We start from the raw sequence: 27,869 nt of genomic DNA on the forward strand, positions 1-27,869 counted from the left end.
AATCAAATAAAATATTTTTTTTTATAATATTGTAAATCATCAGTGAGTATGCATGGGAATTCTTACATATGTATGATAAAAGTCAGCTGTTTAATTCGTCTGCGACCGCGTAGTCTTTATGTGGTGTTATATTCTGTGACGTTTGTTTAGAAATGGGTACTACTGACAGTAAACTGAATTTTCGGAAAGCTGTTATTCAGCTTACGTCAAAAACTCAAGTAAGATTATTTTACTTTTTAACTCGAATAAGATTTCTATAGTTTATTACATGCATTATTTATGTATTAATAGCTTCATAACCAAAAATACACACTAGTTTTATGTGAAGAACATATGTTGTCGACAACGTAAGAATATTTTTGTCAGCTTAGTTGCATTTATTCGAGTGTAATTTTTACGGTTGTTGTTACATTCTAACCACGATTTGATGATTTATCATTTTTACGCACACTAATTAGTGGATAGTAAGATTTACTTACAAGGAAATACAACTGTATTTCCTTGTATGCATTTGTCTTCAATGTAATTGGATTATGTTTTTCTCCAATGATATAATATTGTTTAATCCAGTATTGTTTATATCTTAATTTTCACTAATTTTTCCCATGTTTTTTTTTGTGTATGGTTTATAATTAACTATCTTTAAAGTACAGAAATTATTCAAGTACTCTAATTCAGAGTATACCACTGATTTAAAAAAATATATATCCAACAGTAAAGTGGAAGAATGCTTTAATGACCAGCCAAGTAATATAACATTTTTATTTTAAGTTATATTATCTGAGCAAAAATTTTATGAACTCAATCAAACTATAATCTGTTAAAACTAATAGTGTGAAGTTTTTTTTTAACTGAAATGTAGCTTTTGTTTGCATTCTTTATTTGTGATTGGATAATAATTATTTAAAATTATATTTCTTTCATGGAACAAATTAAACCAAATTTTATTAATATTTAATAACTTAAAAATATTTTCAATCACTTATGACTATCTTTATTGATGCCATGGATTCAGTTAATTTATTTTTTTTAAAGGCAGACTTGTATTTAAAGTATGGTAAAAGTTGTCTGAAATTGTGTATGTTTGTTTATTCAGAATTTTTCTTATTTAGATATGGCTCTTTTTGTGTATATACAGAATATAAAGATTGTTATCATTGTTTGTAGATTTGTTATTTATGCTTGAGATTGTTACTACAGATGGCTTTCAGTAATAACTTTTGGTACTTTCTGATTAAATGGAGGCCATTCTAACAGCATGCTGCGACAGTTAGGTTGAGGATATAAATAAAGTGATTATTTATATCACTTTATTAAAGGCTTTAATCACTTTAGTATAAGGCCTATACTGTATGTACATGTTTGAGTATTTTTATTTAATAAATAAAAATAATGTAACCAGCCTTAACCGTCGTGTGCTAGTCAAGGTTAGCGAGCAAAGGTTAAGTTTGGTTAGATTATATTAATGTTTTAGTTTTTTAAAACATCATTCTTACTTCTGAAAACAGGTGGCTTATGTTTAATCATAAGTACCTAATTTTTTTTCAACTTTTGTAATATAATTTTTTTGTACTTTATAATGCAAAATTATTAATTTATAGTACGTAAATTAAACAAGTGCTTTATATTAGATTGCTAATCTCTATAAGAGAGTGATAATGTCTTCTTCATTCATCTAAAGTTATATGTCTTTTGAATCCTTAAATCATCTTCTGTTAAATATAAATATATTAATATTAATTATATCCTGATTATAATATTTATTTAAAAGGTACAAAAAAGGTTTTGCAACAGATCAATCATTTCTACTTGTGATTGTATGAGATTTTCCAATCTTTTCTTATATTAAGGACTCATGATATATAATATGTATAGTCATTATAACAATTTGTCAGTTGTACATTTTTTTCTTAATATTTTACCAGCTTAAATAAGTTTCTGATTTTATTATTTTAAAAATTTAGCCCCAAACCAGAAAACTTGACTGCTCTTAATGTATGATCAAGTATAATTTTTTTTTTCTTTCTTTTATATTAAATATTAATAGGTACTTAACATTAAAAGAGACTCAAATAGTTTTATTTTTACTTTTACTCTCCAGCTAAATACATTACTTATTAAACTGTTATGATATTATAAAGACATGATATTAAAATGCTTTTTAAATCCATGGAACATTTTAATTGGAATAACTATGTAAAAGTGATCACATAATTTTCAACAAAAACTTGTAACAACAAAAGCCCTCTCAAAACACTGCCAACACTGGTTTTGTAGTGAAAGTCAACACAAGCACGTTTAAAAAAAATTATTCCTTTTACATGCTTCCATAATAGATATTTGGTAGAATATGCTCCAAACATTCTTTGTTTATTATTATTAAAATGTATTAATTAAAATATATATTTATTTATTTAATAAATTATTAAGTTACAATTAAAAATAAAGACAAAAGAAGAAAAGAAAGAATTATTTGATATTGCAGTAAAAAAAAATATTTTCTCTATATATATATATACATTTCTTGTTCATCGTATGCATAGATGGTGATTATTTTATGTTGTTATAGAATACAATAAAGAATGAATAACATGTTTAAATTTTTTTTAGAAATTAAAAAATTATATACCTTTTTTATATATAGTTTTTGTGAATTTATTGTAATTATTTTGTTTAGCTTTTTGGTTAATCTGTCTTAGTTCCAAATTCAGTTTTTTTTCATTGTATATGTATATTTTTCTGTGTAAAATACTAATATTCTCTTGCATTTTGTGACCATTGTTGTGAAACTTTATTTATTCTAATGTTATTTGTCTTTATCCGTATGTACTAGTTGTTATTGTTTGATTAGCTGTAGTTTTATATCTTCAAAGTTAATGGTTTTATTTTTTTTTCATTTCATAGGTAAAATTAATTTTTTTCACATAAATAATTAACTTACTATTTTATTATCTTTATTTTGAATAACACAATTTTAAGATACCAGAATGTCATTTATATATCTGACAGAATATTTTGTTTTGCTCTGTGCATTTAGGGATAAATTTTCATATTGGATTGAAATTGGAGAAGTCTGCAAATATTAAGACCTAAAAAATTTATTTTAGCTGAACCTCTTAAAAACAATGCACCATAAATGATATAGAAGAAAAGTACAATTATTAGAAGTAAATTGTAATATAAATTTACCAGTATAAATTTAGAATAATTAGAAAAGTATATTAATAAATCTAAGAATAAATATGATTTAATGAGTTCACAGTCAGAGTATAAAGAAAGTATTTTGCTTAAATTACAGAAAAAGGGATAAAAGATCATTTCATGTTCCTTACATTGTTTATAATAAATACTGATAATATATTTCAATTACATAAACTTTTAACAAAGCCACATGGTCTTTTAAATTTTACTCTTCTATTTTATTACTCCTGACCAGTTAATTTAAAACATGTACTTTTTTTTTGGAAAACTGAAAGTGAAGGTAGTTCTGAAAATATGTACTTCATTATACATAATATTTAATGTTTATTTATTGTAACAAATTCATTTTAGAAAATTTCAAAATGGATCAATAAGGGAAGAACATCTTTTTGATGTTTTATTGTTGGTGGATTCATTTATTTTTAATATCAGTGCTATATGTAGAGTGGGAAAAACGTTTTTGTTATGTAGTTTACTGAAAGACAGATGTATGATGGGGTAAGACATATAGTAGTATAAAAAAAATATATTAATATTAACATAAGTATACAGCCCAATTGTTGTAGTAAGGGGGTCATAAAAGGAAATTGGCACCTTGAAAAAGGCGCATTTCCATATGCACCTGATTTACTTCCTTTTTTTTCTCTTGTATTTTTTCAAGTTTTTAATCCTGGAATATTTTTAGAGGGAATTTTAGAGAAAGGATGACCTTCTTGATATTAATTTCATGTGTAAATCAATTAATTATTAGAAACACTACAAAACAGTTTTTTCAAAACATTTCACACACTGATACATATAACACCAACGGTTCTTTTCATCGTATGTGTCATAATTTGGTAGCCTTTAATCCTGTTTTATGGAGCAAAGTAGTTGTCACTTTGAAAGCTTACCACAGAAAAATAAATTTTATTAAGGATACAGCTGAGTTTAGTTTACATTGCTAATGTAAACAAAAAATCAACAAAGAATTTAGCAGATTTGGTAAACATCCTTACTTCAGAATAATACACTAGAGTAATAGGAATGGATAAGATTTACATCGTATCAGAGTTAAAGATTTTTTTTAAAACACAATTCGTCAGAAACGTCATTCTTCGCTACGATCCGGGAGTACACACCGTATCCGTGGTGGGAGTGGCGCAGGCACGCAGACTGTTCGGGAGAGTGGCCGTCTCCAGGAGATCTGCCGAGAGGACCGTACTCCACAGGGTATAAGAAAACGGCCTCATGCCATATTAAACGAACCACCGTGAAGAGGCGGTACGAGAGTCAAAAAATGACATACAAGGCTTAGGAGCCTTTATATTGCGTAACCTATAAATGGAAACCGCATAAAAATTCCGGCCGCGAAAGTGACCGTTTTCGCAATTAAATTTTGTTAAAACTATAAAAAGCTAGACATCACCAAAAATCCGAATGGGATCTGCTTTGGAATTTTTGATGCGCTACACAGAAAGAGGTGATGGTCCTTAATTCAGTTATTACCGGTGATGAAAAATGGATTTCATGTTACACGCCTGAGAGCAGTCAAATGAATGGCGTCATCCTTCCTCAATCACCAACCAGACCGACAAAGGTCAAGCCACAGCCATTTGGACGCAAACTGATGGCCACAGTCTTTTGGGATTGGTTTGGCGTACTGCTGATTTATTTCATGCCACGTGGAACGACTGTAAATGCAGAAGCCTACTGCGAAACTCTACGTAAGTTATGTAGAATGTTATGTATAGTTAGTTATAAGTTATGCTATTCCAAATCGGCAACACGTCCACATGTTGCGGGTCTGACACGTGATTTACTGAGAACATTTGATTGGAAATTTACGATCACCCACCACGTAGTCCAGACTTAGCACTTTCTGATCACCATTTGTTGGGGAAATTGAAAGAATTCGCGGGTGACGATGAACTTAAAAATGCTGTTAATCAGTGGCTAAATGGACTGGCGGCAGAAGAATGCGAGGGTATATTGAAGCTGGTGTATCGCTTTGATAAATGTCTTCATGTGGCGATTAAATAGAGAAGTAGTATAAGGTATGTAGTTTAAGAGAAATAAAAAATATTTTTAAAGTTTTCAGAATTTTTTTTTACAATTAAAACGATCTTTACTTTAGTTATATTAGTAACCTCTTGTATATTTTTATCGTATACAAACCGGTAAGAAGAGAATGTATGTAATCACAGTGAGCAATCTGACGTTTTTACCCTAATTATATGCTTGCAATATGATTGTCTAAAACAGTACATTAGTTTTTATGAACATTTATTTTTTAAACACAGATAAAAATATAGATTTTGTAGTAGTGTTTAACTAGAATTGTTTATTTAGTTACAGTTATTGTTATCTTTCATTGTAATCTTTTCTTTTATTTAAATATTTTGTTTTGTACATTACCAATTCCTCACTACTTATAAATTGGTTTTTAAATATTTGGTAATTTTCAGGTTCATTTGAATATAATATAAATAGTATTTCTACTTTTACTTCACTCTAATACTTACTGTATATTCCATAATGGAATAAAAATAATCTTATCCCTGCACATTATTTGTATTTACAAATTTTTGTATAAATTATTATATCTCTTATTTATTTTTCAGCCAATAGATGCAAATGATGATACATTTTGGGACCAGTTCTGGTCACCTGATGTTACTAATGTTCAAGATGTTTTTACACTAGTGCCAGCACCAGAAATACGTGCTTTACGTGAAGAAGCTCCTTCGAATTTAGCTACATTATGTTATAAAGGTGTTGAAAAACTTGTTAAAGCTGTAGATAATAGTTGTCGTACTCAACAAGAACAACAGACTGGTGAGCCTATTGGTTTTTAGTTTGTAGTATTTATCATTCTAATTTATTAAAAATCTATTTATGTTTTTTTTTTATTCAAATTTTGGATATTCTTTTACTGTTCTTTAAAAAAAAAAAAAAAAAAAAATGATTATTATTTTAAATAAAAATATTTTACTTTAAGTTTAGGTCTGTGATATTAGTTTTAAGTGAGTCTTACGTGATAGATTACCTGTGATACTAGTTGTAAGTTTTTGTTTATTCAGTTTATTGTGTAGTGTTACTTGTTTGTTTTTATTTTTCTGTTTTATTTTTATTCCGGATGATGACGCAAAAAAATTTTTCGCCCCTTGAAAAAAATACTATTCTTTGGCCAAAAATCTTGTATGGAAAAATATCAACAGCCACTATGTCCCCTATTACAGTAGTTTGGAATCCTATTTATCCTTTACACTCAGAAACACCATTTCATTGGTTAACAAATTTTTTCAAGGAAGTTTCTGTTGAAAGTTTTTTAATTAGATCTTTAATTACTTTATCTTTTTTAATTACTTTATGATCTTTACTTTTTACCAGGTGATCATTTGAAAAGTTACCACAGTATTATTTAACAGCTATCAGTTCCATCTTATTTCTGTTTGCAGGCATTCTTGGAGGGAACCTTTTTAATATTATTTTCAAAGAGGTGGAACCCACCCTATCCATTATATCAACCCCAACTCAAAAATTTTAAATGGCAACGGTAACATTTAATTACATTAATTGACAACCAAAAAAAAAACAATGAATTTTAGTGAAAATAAAATAAAAATCCGCTCACTCCTTCACTCGGTAAGTGCAAAAAACCATTTGGAGTAGTACTTTTTTTGAAATTTCACTAACAAAATAACTATAAAATTACATGATATTACTTCTTAAACCATTTGAAATAATCATAATCAGTGGATTAAAACTGAAAATTATTTTTTAAATTATCAGTACAAAATTTTGCCTTTGAATGTTTTCTAAATTTTCAAGGGTTGAAAACTTGTTTTCTTTGCATGAGATGATGTAGCCTGACACCTCATTGGAAGGCCCTTTGAATGACAAGTAATTTGGTACAAATAAAATAAAAATTGGTTCACTGGTGTTGAAGTTACGATTAAAAATGTTTTTTTTTTTTTAGGTTATGTTGGGATAGTGTTACTGACCCAAAGCATTAGGTCTGAAATCGTCTGTTTTTGTTAAAAATATGGGTTTTAGGTTTCCCCAGCATTGAAAAACGTACCAGTAAACACAGCATTATATCAGTTAAATGTATGAAAAATCAATAATAAGGTACCAATAATAAGGTAATGTTGGTAACATATTGAAAAATTGATTACCTTGCTATATAACAGGTTATAATTTTCTGCCAATTATTGACATCTTAGTTTCTATGGTAAATCTTTGCAAATTGTTTTCTTTCATATTGTATGTAATTAACGGCAAAAAGTATTTATTGTATTTATTTCATCATCATGTTTTATTTAAATTGTTGTGTTCTTTAGTTGTCTCACTAAAATGACTTACAATCTGGAAGAAAGGACTGAACTAATTTTTACATATGGAGAACAAAATAAATGTGCTAGAACTGCCCAACTGTTTAATGAACGGCATCCAAGTAAAAATGTTTCACACTCTTACATTGTAAAACTTGTAAAAAAATTCCAAGAAAAGGCATCTTTCATGAATAAGAAACATGTAGGGCAAAAGGATTTCAAAGAATGAACTTTGGTTGAAATTTTTGGAAATGTAGTAGCAAATCCTCAGCTCAATATGTAAAATATCCTGTGAAACTGGGGTTTCTTAAGGTTCTGTTTTCACTACATTAAAATTGGATAAATTTTTTCAGTATAAAATTCAACTGCATCAAGAACTGAATGAGGCTGATGCTGACAGAAAGATTGAATTATGTGAAGAAATGATTCAATTAATAGAAGCCAATCCGATGTTTGTGAAAAATTTCTTTCTGATGAATTCACCTGGGGTATTCTATTTTAATTGAACAAATTTTCAAAAATTTTATTGCATCACAATTTTTGATTTTGATATTTGGTATATGATAACTACCCACCTTGTAGTGGCTAACAAATATTTTTTTATATTTAAAAAAAAACAGTTTTCAATAATATACTATTTTCTAACTCACCAACAGGTAAAAACAGCCATTTTCATCACTTTTTCCATGAGCTGTAGCATAATTATTTTATATAGTACAAATGGTCATAAAGGGCTTTTGGAATGACTAAAGATGGAATTTCATATTATTGTACTCAAAATTAATTTTGTACATAACCAGATCTTGTAATATTTACTGAAATTACGTTTACAAATTGTTTTTTCAAATTTTGTATCCAAAATAAATAATGAAGGGCTTAAAGTAACAGACCTGCTTTTTACCTTTTAACTCTTAGTACTAGTACTAGTGGTACTTATAAATAAAAAAAATTGAACTGTTACTGAGTGTCCTTCATTAAAAAAAATGGTCACCAAATTGTAAGATTTTGAAAATGTCTCATTTTTGGGGTCCAAAAACCCACATGTGGGAAAGGTGGAAAAAATCTGAAATGTTTACTGCTGTAAGTACATTTTACGTACTTTCAAATAATATAAAATTTATTTTATTACTCAAAGGGGGTTGAGTAACAAAATAATAACAAAAACTTTATTATTATTTACAGGAAAATGGGAATCATTTTGAACAAATGATTTAAAAATTGATACTTTTATTTTATTGACATAAAAAAATGTTTCATTTATTATTTCTTAATGACTCCAGTTAAAAACCTCCATAAGAAAATTAACTAACAAATGAAAAAAAGTTTTATTTTTTGATTAACAATTATTCATTTTTGAATTAGTTTTTATTTAATCATTAAGTTTATCTGGTAATAAATTTTTCAACATGTTACGAGTAAAGAAGTAGATACCTTATTATTGGTTTTTCGTATGTTTAACTGATGTTCTAATGCTGTGTTTACCGGTATGTCTTTTCAATGCTGGAGAAACCTAAAACCCATATTTTTAACAAAAACAGACGATTTCAGACCTAATGCTTTGGATCAGTAACCCTGTATCCCAACATAACCTAAAAAAAGACAGTTTTAATCATAACTTCAATACCAGTGAATCAATTTTTATTTTATATATATATATCAAATCACTTGTCATTCAAAGGGCATTCCAATGAGGTGTCCTAAGCCGCATTGTCTCATTTAAAAACAATAAGCTTTCAACCCTTGAAAATTTAGAAAACATTTAAGGGTGAAATTTGGTGTTGGTAATTTAAAAAATAACTTTCATAGTTTTAATCCACAGATTATGTTTATTTCAAATGGTTTAAGAAGTAGTATCATGTAATTTTATAGTTATTTTTGTTGGAGTGAAATTTAAAAAAAGTACTACCCCATATAGTTTTTCACACCTACCAAGCGAAGGGATGGGCAAATTTTAAATTTCTTTTCACCAAAATTCATTATTTTATTTTTGGTTGTCAATTAATGTAATTAAATGTTACCATTACCATTTAAGAATTTTGAGTTGGGCTAGGTGTATCAGAGGGTGGGTTCTACCTCTTTTAAAATAATTTTAAAAAGGTTCCCTCCAAGAATGGTGTGCATGTCTACAAACAAAAATATGATGGGACTGATAGCTGTTGAATACTAGATGTGGTAACTTTTCAAATGATCACCCGATATAAGTTACCTCATTGTTATATAACACTTAAATGCACTTTTCCATTATTTACCTAGGGTGAATTAACAACCTATGTTTAAATAAATGAAACGGATTTAATTGTACTAAATAATATATGAAATAAATATTTAAAAATAATCATCATTAATTCCTTAATAGAATTCATTTAGTCACTTTATAAATCGCTCATAAAATGACATATTTGAAGATAGATGGAGCACTTCCAAATACTGCATATGGTTTATTGTGCTATTTTAATCCTTAGTTTTTTTTTTACATTCCAACTTCATTTTGTTTTAAAAACAAAGTGTTTAATTTACTAATAAGAGCATTCATTTAGTTTTTTATGATATGTCAGCAGCAGTAACCCATTTTCCTAGCCACAATATACCTTTTAACCACATACCCATCACTAGTGGTTCTTATCATAACTGACAAACTGTTTTTATGATGGTATAATACTGTAATTTTAACCTAGCTAAAATATATTATATTTAACTATATTTGGTTGACTTTGTTACTAGTTTCCTTTTTTCGTAGTTGAGTTAATGGCTATATCATTAGAATGTTTGACTTATATTTTTTAGATATTTATGAGGAATAAAAGGCACATAAGCCACTAGTTTAATTTGTTTTACAACTTCTGAGTAGGAAATTGAATCCCGCAGACAGACACGATCACCCCTTGGCGGTGTCATGGACACAGTCACCCCTTCACTGAGCTCCAATAAAAAAATTAGTTGACCTGACTATTACAGATAAGGTCAAGATCATTTATACAATTGTGGTACCTATCCAATGAAGACGGGATGTAGGATAAGGACAGGGAATGATTAATCCACTATAGAAGATATCTGGTCAAGATAAGTTAACCTCTTGCTCAGGCCAGTGTGTGGTGCAAGAGTAGACATCTCTTACATTAAGTTTTAACTGATTTTATAGTCTCTTGTCAGACAGAATAAGTGAAAATTGTTTATTGATGATCTTAGTCTAGTCTGGCTGGCTGGACTGATTTAATCTTATTCTGATTTTACCAGATTGTAACATTTCTCTTAAGAGAACAATTCATATTGCATGGATTGTCCATTTATTACATCCAAGCATATAATTGTTATCATTCTGGTCTACTATTGCCTGTAGCACCCTCTTTATCGATAGGAAACAATTCCTTTCCTTTTCTAAGGCCTATTAGCCAGTTTTTAGATGTAACTCGTACTGGATGCTAGTGATTCCATCCAGGGCTGTATGAATTCATTTTTTCATGATGCTGTTACTTCTTTGCAAACTTAACTCCCAGTTGTTGGGATATGTATAGTTTTTTTACTTTGCATTGAAATTTTTATAGTTATGTTAGTGAACGTATTAAATTCAATTGATTGTGATTCATATGATATTAAGAAATTCTCTGGTTACTTAGTGAAGCTTGTTAATTTGAGGTTATATTAACTAAGCTGCATCTACTATTTATGAAGTGAGTGTACCTGTAGCTTGTTCACCTCTTCATCACCAAGTCTTTGCAATTAATTGGAATTCAACAACAGAATGGTGACAAAGAGACAGTATCAAGGAGCTGTTGGCATTGAAATATAATTGGGCCCACTTGACTGTATTGTCTTGCTCCTGTGTTGAGAAGTAAGAGATAATCCACAACATCATTTTGACATGCATTAGATATGTAAGATGTGAATAATTAAAGGAAGCAAGTGCAGCATGAGTAAATGATATAACTAAGTGGTTAGCTAGTGTAAGGTGAGTAAATACAATTTTGCTACAAGCTGAAAGGTTAAATTTGGCTTGTAGTTGAGTGAGGTAACCTGAAGTGATGGATAAAATATATCAGTGTTGTAATCCTTAGGGGCAAAAGTAGAACTATACAGAATAAAATTAATATTTTATTGAATATTTGTAAACAATTTTAAACAAATTCTCAGAAGCATAATAAAAACAACTCTATCCATGCTCAATTAACCAATGTAATAATCAAGAAATTATAATGGATAAAGTAAAACAGTAATTTATCTAACATTTTTTTTTTATCTTTGTCCTTGATAAATTTGTTTTTTTTTTAAAGTAAAATTTCAAAATGTTTGATCAGTTATTGTTCTGCTTTATCCATTATAATTTCTTGATTATTACATTGGTTAATTGAGAGTGCAGTATAGTTGTCTTTATTATTATGTTTCTGAAAATTTGTTTAAAATTAGCTACAAATATTTAATAAAATATGTTTTAAATCACGTTGTATACAGTCCTCTCCATACAGTACATAATTCTTTGACATTTTGTATAAATTATTATATTTCATCATTATTCTCAGAGAAAGTAATTTTGACTAGTAGATCTTGTACCTCAGATGCTTTACTTGCACCACAAAAACATAAAGAAGACTAGAACAAATATTATCAACCAAGAAATTATTGAACCCCTCGTATGTCAAGAAAACATGTCATTTTATATATATATTTTACCTTTACTCAGTATGAGAATTATATTAATTTTACCTTCCTTCTAGAACTTTTTAGTAGGAAACTGAATTAGTATAAGTGTACAGGACTCACAAAATATTCCAATAATTTAGGTTAGTATTATCTTTAATATTCAGTTTACCTGATTATATTTAAAGTTTCATCATTCTTCTTTCTTACCCTTATAATTGTATCTTTTACTCTTTTTTTTTCAATAATAACAATTTCAATTAATGTGCTATAAAAAGAATTAATTTTTCCATAAAACACTGTTTCTGTTTTCTTTCTTTCAAGCATGGATTTCTGTAAGTTGACTACGAGAAAACTACCAACCAAATTGGAGTATTTTTGTCCACAGTAGAAATACATTAGTATATTGTCTTGGGTCTATGGATTCTTTCTGTGTCATCAGAATGTGTTCATTTCAGAAATCAGCAGTTTTGTCAATTCATGTATTTTGTTAAATGTTACAGATTCTTTCAGATTTTCATCAACAGTTGAAAAAACTATTTTTGTGAGAGCTCATTGAAACATTTTATTTACATGCACTTTCATCTATTTGTTTTACATCTCAGATTTTTTTCAAGATTTTATGATTTATTTTTTAAGTTAAAGCTATTAAGAACTGATTGATGAAACCCAAGACAATATACTAATGTATTTCTACTGTGGACAAAAATACTCCAATTTGGTTGGTAGTTTTCTCGTAGTCAACTTACAGAAAACTTTTTAAAAGTTGAAATTTCATCATGATTTTTAAAAATTGCCAGGTTTCTACATGCCTAGATTATCTCATGATATGACTCTAGGACTTAAGCCTTGGTTCTTCAGATTAAGAGAAATCCCTTTAACATCTCTTCTCCTGGCTGGGCTTGATTGTTTAATAGCAAAAAAAAAAAAAAAAATAGCGTAAAACCAAAACTATAAAATAAATAGATTTAAGAAAGATAAATTTTGAAAATTGCTTATAATTGTTGCTACGTCACGAATAAATTTAGTCAGGATTGGGTGTAGAGATAGCCAAGGAGGAAAGTTCCTGTATGGCTTGTGTTTCATATAATATTTCAGCAGGTTAAATTTTATGATTGTTTTGCTACCTTTTTTACAGTTTTAAATTGTGTACGGCTTCTTACAAGAGTTTTACCTTACATATTTGAAGATCCTGAATGGAGAGGATTTTTTTGGACAAGTTTACCTGAACAACCTCAGCAGTCAGAAGAAGCTGAGGAATCTCTTCCTTTAGCACATTCACTTGTAAATGCAATCTGTGTAAGTATATTTTGTTGATATGTTATAAACATGATTTATTGGTGTTCTTTTATATAACGTATAAATATGAATGAATTAATTTTAAATTTGTGAGGTGTTACCAAATAATTTCTGATAAGATGCTGTGTTAAATGAAGGTAGCTGATCGAGCAAGCCAATATTTAAAGAATGAATGGTATTCATTGTTCTTGGTGTTGAATAATATTCTTTGTTAGTCAAGCCTTACTTTGCACTATAGATATATTTTGAAAGTGTTCTTCTTGAGGTGTTAAGCTTTGACTATCGGCATTAGGTTTTTCTTACATTATTTGAAGTAAAAAAACAATTTGGAAATGCTTCTTTATCATTTGTTCAGTGTTGATTTAGAACTTAGACTGTTTACGTATAGTATGTAAAGTCCTAATATTGTAGAATTTCTAATCTTAACTGATATTATGTTTTTGAAAAAATTAAATTATTAAATAACAAAGTAGTTAATTATCCTCATGAAAGTATTGTGACTAATACATAAGCATCTAAAAATGGAAAGTGCCAAAATGAGAAAGACAGAAAAATAATGAAGGAAGAATTTAAACTAATAAATAAATTAAAGAAGAGAAAAATGGAGAAATAACAAAAAAGGGACAGTGGAAAGAATAGAATACAAAGTATTCTCTTTTTTTATTCTTTTTAGAAGAAAATAGAAGTTTTAAAAACAAGTGATGTCTTGAAAATAAAATAATTATTGAAACAATAATTTTTTTTAAACAAAAATACTTGAATTAAAAATGCTCAAAACAGTCCCTAGGCCTGGGAGTATAAATACTACTGAAAGCCAGTGAGTGGCAGTGTTTGTACAATAACAGCAAGAGCATATGAATGAAGATTGCATCACAAATGTATTTTGTTTAGGAAGAAAAATGACAGTGTTTTGTTCTTAGGTTAAGTGAAAGAAGTTGCTTTGCGAGTTCATACATATGGAAGTGTGTGGGATACATGTGTGGAGACAGAAATATAAACAGTTTCCTGATTTTGTAATTGTAATCTCACTGATGTAATTACTTCTTCAGTTCTGTAAATAATTTTCATTGAAATTACAATGAAATTTATTATAATAATCTCACTGTAAAATCAGAAATGTTGTTTGTGATTTATAATATACTTGTTTCGTAAATAAGACACTCAAGAGTAGATGAACTATATTTTTAAGAATTTTAACTTGTGTAATCTCTCAATATCCTTCAAGCTGATTCTTCTCAATATCAATCAAACTGATATCACATGAATTTTTATATTCCATACATCAGGTGTACTCACCTATATTTTTATATAGGTAATGGGAATCTTGAACTAGCATCAGTCTTATAATTATATTTTTTCTTTGAAAAAGGAAAATGAACATCCGTTTTTGAACCAAGAAATTAATATTAAAATTTTGAATTTTTAGGATTACGAAAAAAATTGTGTTAAGGAGTTTCTAATTGTAAATAGGGAAATTTTTTATCAATTACTAACATTGCACAGCTACTGAGGGTACATTGGAAGGGAGTAAAATTTATGCATCCTAAATAGAAAGCTTTTTATATACTTACCTATTTTACATTAAACTGGTAAACTATATAAGATTGTACACATCTTTAAAGTCAACCAAAGTATGCTGGAGATATTATAATTAATTGCAGCCAGTCTAACATTTAAATGCACAATTTTTACAAAAGATAAGTGACTCTGACAAGGTTAATATCAGTTTCCTTAATTAAATTAATTCACAAGTTACCATAGGAAAAACAAAATTTAGTTCGTTCATACATGATTAAATAATGTACATGAGCTTTCATTTAAATCATTATTTTTGCATTCTATAGTAACTCACAACTCAAAGGTGCTAGGCATGAGTCAAATTCATTTTCTCTTAGAGTAATGATGTTCATTATATAAAAACTCCTATGAAAGAAGTATTACTTGTTAAATTAGATGTTGTCTGTATTTCATTTGCATTCTGATAGTATGCACAGTATATTTGGTTCATTGGAGAGACCAACAATAAATCATTTTGCTGGATAGGTTTTCCTTGTTTGCCTGGCATGGAAAGCTAATTATATATGACTACACTTATAATATGTTCAGAAGTTACCATAGTTATGTCTTGTCAGTTTACCATAAAGCATTATGGTTATAATGTTAGTAGATTTAAGAAGGAAACTATTAGTAGTAGTAATAGTGGTGGTGGTGCTATAAGACATACTAATATCATTTACCTTTTATTTTGATAGAACTTGCCATAATACCTTTTATACCCATTTCATGTTTATAAATTGTTCATTCTGAATATACTTTTATTTTTAATTAATTACTTTATTCATGCTCTCTGTTTATTTTTTCAGGATCTCTTGTTTTGTCCTGATTTTACTGTAGCTGCAAATAGAAAAGCTGGACCTGTAAGTATTTATTAGGTTATTCACAAGTTTATTGTTTTTTTTTTTATTTAACACAAATCTTTTTTTATGGATAATATAAATAAACCATATTTGTACAAATATTGGTCGAGGATTTTTTCCTTCATTTTCTATCATAAAATAGGGGGTCGGCCTACGTGTGGGGCCAACTTGCATTTGGATTCGACCAGACTTTTAAGTTGTTTTATAGTTTATTTTCATTTATATATTTTATGATGGGGACTTATTACAGTTTATATTTATAGAAATAACTACCTTCAGTTATTACTTTTACCTATTACGAGAGTGAATCAAATTTAAATGGTAATTTGACTATTCTCCGCAGTAAGCAGTTCTGAGCTGGTTGGTGGTGTGGGGGGTTAATGTTTGATGTGTTAGAGAGGGAGAACCAGCTTGGTTAGCTCCTCTGCTCTGTTCTGTCATCAATTCAGCGAGAGTGAGCAAGAGGTTCCATCGTCTGTTGCACAACGTACAATCATAAAGTTTTTAACTAATAAAGGTGTTAAACCCGTGGAAATTTTAACTTGTTTAAAAGTACAGTTTGGGGATGCTACACTGTCTCAGAATCGAGTGTATATGTGTGCCAGACAATTTATGGATGGGCGAGAAAGTGTAGAAAACAAAAGTCATGATTGTCACCTGAAGTCAGGTCTCACAGCTGACAACATCCATGCCATTCAAGAGCTTATCGCAGGTGATTGCCAGTTCATTGTTGAAGAAATCGTGTCAGAAGTGGGTATGGCGAGTAAGGAGTGGCGAAGAAAGGATTAGAGTTGTCCAGTAAAGGCCAAAAGCTGTTTGCCAGCTGGAAAAGTTCTTGCAACGATTTTCTTTTACTCAAGAGGAGTTTTACTCATTGATTTTCTCCATAATTAACAAACAGTGAATGTGGCTTACTATTGCCAGGTGCTACAGTCAACAAAATCCGCCTACCAAAACACAGGTTATGCCAATCAAGAGATGTCATCCTTCTCCATGACAATGCCAGGCCGCAATCCGTGTACAAGGGATAAATTGGAAAAATTAATTGGGAAACCCTCGACCATACTCCTTACAGTCCAGATTTGCCCCTCAATAACTGATATTTGTTTGCGCCCTTAAAGAATCACTTGGAAGGAATCACTTGCAGTCATCTCTTTTAAAAATATCTTGTACACAATTTTACATTTTTTTTTTTTATGATGCTATTTAGATATAAAATTTAAGCAAGTATGTATAATATTATAAAACAGTGTAATAGAATAGTAATATAAATGTATATATAGTGTTATGTACAAGCACAGTTCAAAAGTTAGAGCCAATCTGAAACAAAATGAGAATAGTTAAAAAAATGAAAAATTTATTAATGGTTTCAAACATTTACATATTTTATTTACTCTTATTTTGCTACATAATCACAATTTTGATATGAAACGAGCTTCAAATCCACTGCATAAAATTTTGCCGCCTGGGATTGTAGCCACATTTGCACTGAGATTTTCTATTCTCCACTTTCCTCAAATCATTTTTGAGGTGTAATAAGAGTTGGTAGTCACTGCGTGTGAGATCAGAACTGTAAGGGGATGATAAAAAATCTCCTATCTAATTTTTTAATTGTTTCTCTTGTGCATGCAGCCGTGTGTGGACATGCATTGGGGTGAAGAAAAATTCCTGATCTTAGCATTCCCAGTCATAAGTTCTGAATGGCATGACACAGTTTAGATCGTGTTTCACAATAGACTTGTGATGTGATGGATGTTCCAGGTTCCATGAAATACAGTTGCTGCCATTGTTTTCCTTCAAGACTTTGAATTTTTTTGGTTAGGTGAACTGGAATGATGCCACTGCATGGATTGTTTAGTTTCAGTATTGACGTACAAAATCCATGTTTCATCATCTATGACGATTTGAGAAAAAAATTTGTCTTCGTCATGGTTAGGACAATCGAGAAAAGCACGTGCAGATGTCATTTTGTGATCTTTGTGAGCATTTGTCAATATTTTTGGCACCTATCATGCACACAATTTACGATAGCGTAGAGAGTCAGTCACAATTCTCAACAATGTTGTCTTTGAAACTTTTGGAAATTCTAGAGAAAGATTGCTATTCGTAAAGCAATGATTTTCTCTCACTTTTGCATTCACATATTAATGAAATCTTCAGTTTGGACACTTTTCTGTTCGTCATGATTATTTGAATGGTCTTTCTTAAACTCACAGCATGATTGCCTCACTTTTCCTTCATTCATTGCAGTATTTCTGTTCTGCAGTGGATTTTTTATTATCGCACTCATTTTAACACACTGTCTTGCAGAGGCAAACAACAATGAACTGATACCAATGTGGTGGTTACATACCCAACAGACCACTTAAACCTAATGAACTTGTGCGAACCAATCAGTGTTGCTAATCGCCATTTATAACTCATCTGCCCTTACTTTTGAACTGCACTTCATATAATTAATTTCTTATCGGTGGTAAAATTTTATTTAGTGGAAAAAAATGAATTTATGAACTTTTATCCTAAAAAATAAATTCAAAAGTACGGGGATCAATCAATGTATGAGTAAATGTGATAATTAACATTATAAAATTTTTACTGCTAAATAATGTAAAATTTTAAGAATGTAACATGGTACATAAAAATATAGAAAATAAATTGACATTTCTATGAAGGCAAGGAACTAGAGATTAATTAAATATATGAAAATAATTCTTCCTTAATAAAAAAACTTTTATCTTTTATTAAAGGAAAAAATAAATAAAACACTTTTACTGTTTATTAATTTAGGTAGAAAATTCATCAACCTTAATATAAGTTTACCTTACCTTATGTATATGTATCATTTCCTCTGGCAACTGTCCATATAATTATGGACACTTACTGACATCATAGAAAGTTGAATATAGATAGCAAAATTGCCTTGACCAAAGCAGATGCAATAAATAACAAAAGATTTTTTTCAGTGGATGTCACATTTTTTGGAAATAGTAAATTCTTTCAAATTAGATTATTTTGTTACCCAAAGTTTAAAATGTCCTTTAAAAATAGCTAAAATGAAATAGTTAGCTATATCTTTTTTTAAATTGATAGTTATTGAATAAGTAAAGCTTTATAAGATCTGTTAAGGTAATTTAAACTTCTTGAATATAAAAATTGCCTTCTTTAAATAAAATCTTTTTTATTTATAAAACAAACCTTCTACTTCTTTTTTTATTTACATTTATGTTTATCATTTTTCTTTTCAGAATAATAAGTAAAATGTGACTTATTACATTATTTTATATTGCAGTAAAACATGCTTACATAATTTTTTTGTCTTTTTGTATACAAAATAACCGTGGGTCTTATTTGAATCCATTTGATTTAGTAAAGTTTTATTAGTTAGTTTTAATTTAATTTTGTTTTTTTTTTATAAAAGCCTTTCTTTGTTTTATTTAATTTTTTTATTAATACTTTTTTTAATGTAATATAAAATTATAGTCGTGAGATGAGTATAATGTACATATATTAATTACAAAATTGTAAATTCTCATTAATTAAGTAATTTGGGGAAAATATTCAAAATTAACTAATTGGTTATTGTTCAGTATCTTCGCCTCAAAATGACTTTACACATAAATGAAAAAATTAACAAAAAGAGATTAACATATTTTACCTTTAAAAAATTTACAGAATTTATTATTTGTTCATGATATTGAAAATGATATTACCATGCTCTCCTACATCTGCTTGTTTTATTGTAGAAATGCCTGCCTGTTCCTGAACTAACACCAGTTTCTAAAAAGCTGTTGATTTTGTTTTAAAATAAGGTCTTGTATTCAGCTAAGCCTATTCTGTATTCTTCCTTTAATATGCTTTTCTTGGCACACTTCTTTTAGAGTATGGTAAACTAGATTACAGCCACCAATGTTGTAGCTCTGATCTCAGGTTATCTTTATCTTTGATTTCTTCACAATAAATTTCTGTTCCTTTAATGTACTAAAATTTATTGATAACATTTAGAAGGCATAATTTGAATTTCACTCCAAACTCCTGCTGTGTACACAGTTATGATACAGTGATTTTGCAGTATTATTAGTTGTTACTGTAAAATTATTTATTTTCTGTGCAAAATTTATTTAATTTTGTAAAAAACTGCTTAGTATTATGAATTATTGTCAATTTTTAATTAACCCAAATTTATGAATGCTTACTCTATTTACATTTCTTTTTTATTAACTTCTCCTAAAAGTAGATTTTAATGAAGAAAATTTTCCCTTTAAAATGATTGTAAAACTAGTTAAATATATATATATATATATTAGAAAAAACAATTCTTCTGTTATTGTATTTGTCCATATCCCCCTTTGTACTAATATCTCAAAGACAAAAGTACAAAAGCCGTTTACCAACTAGAGTATAGAATTTAGTAATGCTTCTTACCTTATGCTTATTATTTTTTAATAGCGCTTTCGAGGTTTCCCTCATCATCAGTTAAACTTTTATTTCTCAAATCACACATTTAATTCAAACGTTAAAATTACATCATATAAAAATAAGTAGTCAAAATATTAAAAATATAGAATTAAAAAATTAAAAAATTTTTACTGTACTCAGTAGAGTACTGTACGTGTGGGCGTACGATAAAAAAATTTTTAATTTTATATTTTTAATATTTTGACTACATATTTTTATATGGTGTAATTTAATGTGTTATTTGAGAAAAACAAAGTTTAACTGATGATGAGGAAAACCTTGAAAGTGCTATTAAAATATAATAAGCATAAGGTAAGAAACATTATTAAATTCTGTACTCTTGGTGGTAAAGGTTCTTATACTTTTGTCTTTGATGTATATACATATATATAGTTCTGGTTTCATTTTTAGGATAAAGCAGAAGACTTACAAGCTATTGACAGCTGTGAATATATATGGGAAGCTGGTGTTGGATTTGCACATTCACCACCACGATATCCTGGACATGATTCTGCTAGAACAGAACTTTTGAAGTTATTATTAACTTGTTTCAGTGAAACAATGTATCAGCCTCCAGTTGGTAAGATTTTATTGAATTATTGTTTACTTTTATAATTACAAATTGGAATATGGAAATAAGATATATATATTTTTTTGATTTTCACAAAATTTATGTACAAAGTGACAGCTGTTTCAATACACTGTACTTTCCTCAGTTATAACGGACAGAGTACATGTGGGTGCATGCACACACACACACACTCACACAATTTATTTTTTTTTAAATAAATCTTGTGAGAATCAACAAAACAATTTTGTTTTTGCTTTCCAATTTGTATTGGATTTTCACAGAGTAAAGAAATCATTAATCAGTTAACTTTCATAATTGGTGTTGATATTGCTAATAATAGAAAATTATTTATCTCTATTTTTTTTTTTTTTTTATTAATATTGTTGTGTGCTTGAAGTTCGACCAGGATATTGAGATACTTACAAACTAAAAATTTCTTCTAAATGCAATTTATTACTCTAGAGACATATAAACAAAATAAATAATAAAAATAATTACAATAAAAGTAATAGTAATAATAATAATAATAATAATAATAATAATAATGACAATATGTATATATAACATACAGAATAGTAATTCTAATAAAAAGGACAAGATTTGTTTGATAGTTAAATTATAAAAACCTTAATACAGTCCAATTTCATATAAACATTAAAATGACTGGTAGAAACCAATATTGCACTAACTAGAGAACAATAAAACAGTCTAAAGTTCATACAATTCACTTTTTGCAAGTATTATTATTTTTACTGCTTAGAATAGAACTACCATACACTTTATGGATGAGTGGAATACTGTCACTTTTATTACTTTTTACCACTAACACTCACTGGACAACTGCCTGCATTCATCCACTATTCACACTGAAATACTTACTCTTTTTTTACCACATGCTTACTGATATCACCATCACCGCAACTGTGTTGAACTCAGGCTTGCAAAACTACTTGTTATCACTACTCCACTAATCACGGCCTTGCAGAATCACCAATTCTCTCTGCTAGTTCCTGGCTGTATTTATATCCCCTGGCCTGCAGAACAAGTACCCACCTCGTCCCTTTAATTGTTGAAGCATAATAATTTTCATTGTTTGCACCCTTACATCTTTCTATAAATTCTTATTCCGGTCTGGTAACCCTTCTGGCCGAACAACACCTTTTGGAGGTGTCATTGTTTTTATTATAAAGATCAGATTGTTAAGTGGACCTGTTACTCTGAGGAAAAGGATCCCTTTTAGTTCCTTCTGAATTTTTCTTTTCATTATTATTTTGTTCTTTCTTGTTTATTGGATTAAATCCAGTTACCCTGATCCGTTATACTGATCCTTTACACTATATTAGATAATTGTCTTAAAAAATAAAATTCATACAGTTTGGCACTTTAATCATATAATTAGAAAATTATATTTTCTCTTCGATTAACGATATTATAATTGATGTAAATTATTTCTTCTCTTTTTTTTAGATCTACACACAGCACCTAATAAGTGGATACAATATTTAACATCAGCAGAGAATCGTCACGCATTACCTATGTTCACTTCATTGTTAAATACTGTATGTGCTTATGATCCAGTTGGTTTGGGCGTACCATACAATCACCTTTTATTTGCTGATTCAACTGAGCCATTAGTTGATGTTTCATTACAAATATTAATTGTCACGCTAGACCATGATACAAGCCAAGGTGAAGAGGTTTGTATCATCTGTATTATATTAAATAAAACTTTTTTTGTGTGGCTTCAGTTGTTAATAACAAGTGATTATATATATATATATACACACATAGATTTCAAAAAAAATGGAAACTGTACCGTACCATATTTAACTTAAGTGATGTAACCAAGAACTGGTTAATACTTTCTCTTGTAGGTCATCATAAACCTGGTCCTAGAAAACTAGAAATTTAAAGATTTTTTTTTTTAAATCACTATTATAATATTGTATGAAATTTATTTTTATTGTTAGGAATAGGTAACAAATTCTATCTTTGTAGGTATGAAATATCTTTTTTCTAATGAAAAGGAGCAAAAGTATAATTAAATAAAAAATTTTTTCCATTGAAAAGAATTTATTCATATGATTTAATTGATTTTTATAAATTTCTGTTTTGTAATAAACTTTTATAGCTGCTTGTTGAACAGTTAGTATAGGAATTTTGACAGTCACTTCCTGGCTCTAATCACTTCTTTATTGGGACTTACAAAGATATGGTTCCTAGTATGTCATATCCCAAGATATCGTTTCTGTTTATAAAAATAAAAATTAGTTGCCCAAATGCCTGTGGGTAAAGCTTTCTCCTCTTAAATTTAAACAATTTTAAACAGAATATACCAACCACTCTGACTGACAGCATTTTCTGCCTTTCATCCAGAAGATTCTGGGTGTAAATCCTGTTCAGGACCAGCAATTTTTATATGCCATGAAATTCACCTTTCATAAAAAAAATAACAGTGAGGTAGCTGCAATTAAGCATTAGACAGTAATTTGGTAACATAATTAAATATACATATTATAAATGTAACCATTGAAGCAAAAAATAACTATAAAACAACATTTTGCATACATTCTCGGTTAGTTATAATAGCACACAAACTGTTATACGTGTTTGGAACCATTATTCTGTGAAGAACACAGTTTACTGTTGCCCAAGACTATTTAACACTGTGTGATAAATATTTTTTTGAGGTAAAATTTTACTGATGTAGAAGCAATACCAATTGTAAAGATTCTGATTTCTTATCCTTTAAAAATGTAATATTCAATTTTAATTTATGTTCAGGTAATAGTATTATTTGAAAATTAATAAGTATTAATATGGTAATACTGTTTTATCATTTAATTGTGTTTTAAATTAATAGTATTTTTAATTAGTTGTCTTTTAATAAAGAAAGGACTGTAATCAAATTTTTGGTGGTTTTCTTATGGTTTTGTATTTAGAATGAATTTTATTAAAAAATGTTTGATAACATTAAACCTTTAGTGTTATTTACGTAATTTTGGATAGAATTTTTAAGCTGCTTTTGGTAAAATTTTTGTGTACTTTTTCAATTTTTAAATATTAGCATAATTTAAAAAAAATTTTATTTAGAATCAATTAAGCAGTAATGCACAGGTTCCGTTCCACGTCGAGCCGTCTGGTGCTGCGATCTAGTGGCTGCTAGCATTCACCGGCATGTTAATAAACTCATACGATCATTTGAGAGCCAGATCCCGCTCAGTGTGGTCATGATTTCTTTAATGTAACATTTCATTCATAGTCTAATGTGACTAGTTTATTTAGTAGTTTAAAGTCTAATGTGGCTATAGTTTTTATTGATAATGTTCAATGGTATTATTCTGACATGTGTCATTTATTCATCAGTCTAATGTGACTTGTATTTCTCGATATTCAAAAAATGTCTAATGAGACAGATTAAATTTAATTATTTAAGAAGAATATGTTTTAGCTTATTTCATCATCTCAACCATCATTTCAAAATGCAGTCCATACTCGCTCTAAAACTTAACAGTATGTAAGAGAAAGTTGGAATACCACAGTTTTAAAACACAGACTTAATCCAAGGGATTGAATCTAAAAGATTGGTTAAAATTTGGTTTGCTATAATTTTACAGCCAAGCCAGCTGGACATAATGCTTGTGGAAGTTTAGGTAATCATGCATGATGTTATCCAAATCAGTCCCTCCCCTTGTACCATGGACTCTGAGGTAACTCTACTTGATAGCTGTCTGAAGTTAAAGCAGATAACATCAATATTTCAAGCAAAGCCAAGTAATGTTCCTATTTTATTTACAATATTATTTATATTTTTTTCATTTTAAAGAATAGGAGAACCCATCATGTTACTTCATTTGTTAATTGGTATATTTTTTGATGAATTATGACCAATTTTTTTTTGTTGTGTTTTTTACAGATGAGTACACCTGATAATTTATTCATAAATTATTTATCAAGAATACATAGAGATGAAGATTTTTCATTTGTATTAAGAGGTTTTACTAGACTTTTAAATAACCCTCTAACGCAGACTTATCTACCTAATTCAACTAAAAAAGTACAGTTTCATCAAGAATTACTAGTATTTTTTTGGAAAATGTGTGATTATAATAAGGTTTGTTAATATATAATTTGATTTTTTTTTTAATGGTACTTTGATATTTAAATAAATATTTAATTAAAATCATTTAATTATGCAATAAATTATTCAGGAATGAATTAGTGTGCTACATCATGGATAACAAATGTAACTCCTTTCATTCACCTGTGTGTATAAAGGAAAAGTGTGTGAAAACCTTTATCAGAGCAGTATAAAATAATGCAAAACTTATTATAGTATGTATAAAAATAAATAATACAGTTATACATAAAAATAATTACTACTTAAAGTAATAGGTCTACAGATTTGTGAAAATAATAGAATAAATAAAATCAGTTTCTGTATTGTTTCGTCTCAACATTGACGTACGTAATCAGTTTTATCACCAGTGACAATATGGAAAAAAGATTCGTCTCCCTTGTGGTTAAAGCAGTCAAAAAAAAACTCGTGCTGATGTCATTCTGTGAGCTTTGTAAGCACTTTTCAACATTTTCAGCACTTATCGTACACACAGTTTATGATAGCCTAGAGTGTCAATCACGATACTCAACAATGTTGCTTTTGAAACTTCTGAAAATTCTAGAGAAAGATTGCTAATCGTAAAGCTACTATTTTCTCACTTTTGCATTCACATGTTCGACAAGATCATCAGTCTGGACACTAGGTCTGCTACTTCTCTATTCATCATGAACATTTGAATGGCCTTCCTTAAATTCACAACATCATTGCAGTAAATCTGTTCTACAGGTTATTACCACATTCATTTTAATACTCTGTCTTGCAAAGACCAATCTATATTTATAACTCATTGACCCTTAATTTTTAACCGGACCTTGTAACTGTTTTAAACAGTAGCTAGGCCATTACTATCATGTTGAATTACAAAGGAATTATTTGAATACTAATATCGTAATATTAAAACAACTGTGGGGTCTACTTTACTGATCACTCCATAACATTTATTTATTTACTTTATTAAATAATCTTTCATAATTAAGTTTTTCCACTACTTTCAAATTTTAAACCGTTTTTCATAATATTAATATTCTGTTACATCTTTGGTATGTTATTTTTCAGATGTTTTCCTCTTTCAATTAAAAATTTTTTTCTCACTAATTCATCATATACATTCATTTGCTTGAATTCATTACAATTACTTAAATTACCTAACATGGATCTTGTCAGATTACAAAAATAAAGAGATATTAGGTGTTTTTTTCATAACACACTTTGCAATAACAATAAGTGCAGGTTTCCTTTATATTTCTTGACATCAAGGTTTAAAGGGTTAGTTGTCAATTAGATTTGAGAGAGAAGTTACACTTTTGAAGAATTTTATTGATTCTTGATTAATGAATTTTGGTAGTTCAGAAGACATGTGGCCAATGTCTAGTTTTTATTATTGCCAGTAGTAAATAGGTTTCACTACCACAGTTATATCCAACATCTTCCAATACAGAAATTATATTCCCTTACAAAAGGGAGATTTCCTCCTAAATTAGCCTTTTGTGTAATTACCACCTATTACCACCTAAACACCTCCCTGCAATAAATTTTTCAAAATATTAGTTATCATTTCAGCAAGCTTGTTTAAAATTATGTTAGTCCTTTTTGGTGTCTTTTCTGTTATAAATTTGAAAATACATTCATTTGGGGAAAATAATAATAATTAATGCATTTTTTTACAAAGAATTGCTTATTAAATATGTGCAGAAGGCAATCACAAAATATTAAGCAAAAAAAATAGCTATCAGCTATAAAATTTCTACTGCAGTGGGTTAAGTGTACATTGATGTAAAAAGTAAAAATTAGTTGATTTAGACTAGTGCTAATGATGACAGTAGGCCAATGTTAGTTTAAATTTTAAAGGTACATAGTCAAATAAAAATATATAAAAAAAGTATTAAGGACAATGCTATCAAAAATGACTAATTTATAGTAGTTATAGTTTCATATGAAAATAAACCTTCATTATAACAAACAAAATATTTAATAAATATAATAATTTCTAAATTTTCTGTTCACTTCATATTATTTTGGCCCATATGAAATTTCCTTATTAATGTTTTTTTGCATTTGTTAATAACATGCCTAGGTATCTAAAATATCTTTTGACCAATTTTGAAATTAATTAAATACAACTGAATTTTCTACATCATTGTGTGTTGTATATGAATAATATTAATTTAAACACTTCATATTAATACTTTAAAAACCACTTCATACAGTAGAAAATACAGTGGTGTCATTCTGGTTCACCTAAACGGAAAAATTTAAACAAGCCTAGTCTTGAAGGAAAATCATGACAACTGTATTATGGTACCAAAAGAATGTACTTTTGATTGATTTCATTGAACCTGAAACATCCTTCACATCAGAAATTTATTGTGAAACACTTTCTAAACTATGTTGTGCCATTCAAAACTGACAACTGGAAATGCTGAGATCAGGAATTCTTTTCCACGTATGACATTTCCACACATGGCTGCATGCACAACAGAAACATTTAAAAAATTCAGATGGGAGATTTTTGATCATTACAGTCCTGATCTCACATCCAATGACTACCATCTCTTCCTACACCTCAAAAACTGGCTTGTGTCTCAATGATGTAAGAAAAGTGAAGAGTTGATAATCTTGGTACAAAAATGGCTATAATCCCAGGCAGTAGAATTTTATGCTGTGGATTTGAAGAAGCTTATTTCACAGTATCAGAAGCTTTGTATGATATTGAAAAGTGTTTGGAATGAAATGGTGATTTTGTAGAAAAATAAAGTAAATATGTAAGTATTTAAAACCGTTAATAAATTTTTCATTTTTCAACTGTTATCATTTTATTTTGATCGACCCTTACTTTTGAACTGTGCCTTGTATTTTGG

The 27,869-nt window shown here is 28.6% G+C and overlaps 1 protein-coding gene across 1 annotated transcript in view; it reads left to right on the forward strand.

Annotated features, from left to right (window-relative positions):
• The first annotated feature begins 94 nt into the window (after positions 1–94).
• The window catches only part of LOC142323865 (protein HID1), a 75,360-nt gene continuing 47,585 nt past the window's right edge, over positions 95–27,869 (forward strand). The window contains exons 1-7 of the mRNA XM_075364163.1: positions 95–218; positions 5,805–6,018; positions 13,288–13,448; positions 15,812–15,865; positions 20,732–20,900; positions 22,359–22,588; positions 24,808–25,005. Coding sequence (XP_075220278.1) covers positions 153–218; positions 5,805–6,018; positions 13,288–13,448; positions 15,812–15,865; positions 20,732–20,900; positions 22,359–22,588; positions 24,808–25,005 — 1,092 coding nt within the window. The 5' untranslated portion in view covers positions 95–152. The remainder of the gene's footprint in view (positions 219–5,804; positions 6,019–13,287; positions 13,449–15,811; positions 15,866–20,731; positions 20,901–22,358; positions 22,589–24,807; positions 25,006–27,869) is intronic.

Source organism: Lycorma delicatula, chromosome 4 (genome assembly GCF_047948215.1).
Source record: "Lycorma delicatula isolate Av1 chromosome 4, ASM4794821v1, whole genome shotgun sequence".
NCBI classification, from domain to species: domain Eukaryota; kingdom Metazoa; phylum Arthropoda; class Insecta; order Hemiptera; family Fulgoridae; genus Lycorma; species Lycorma delicatula.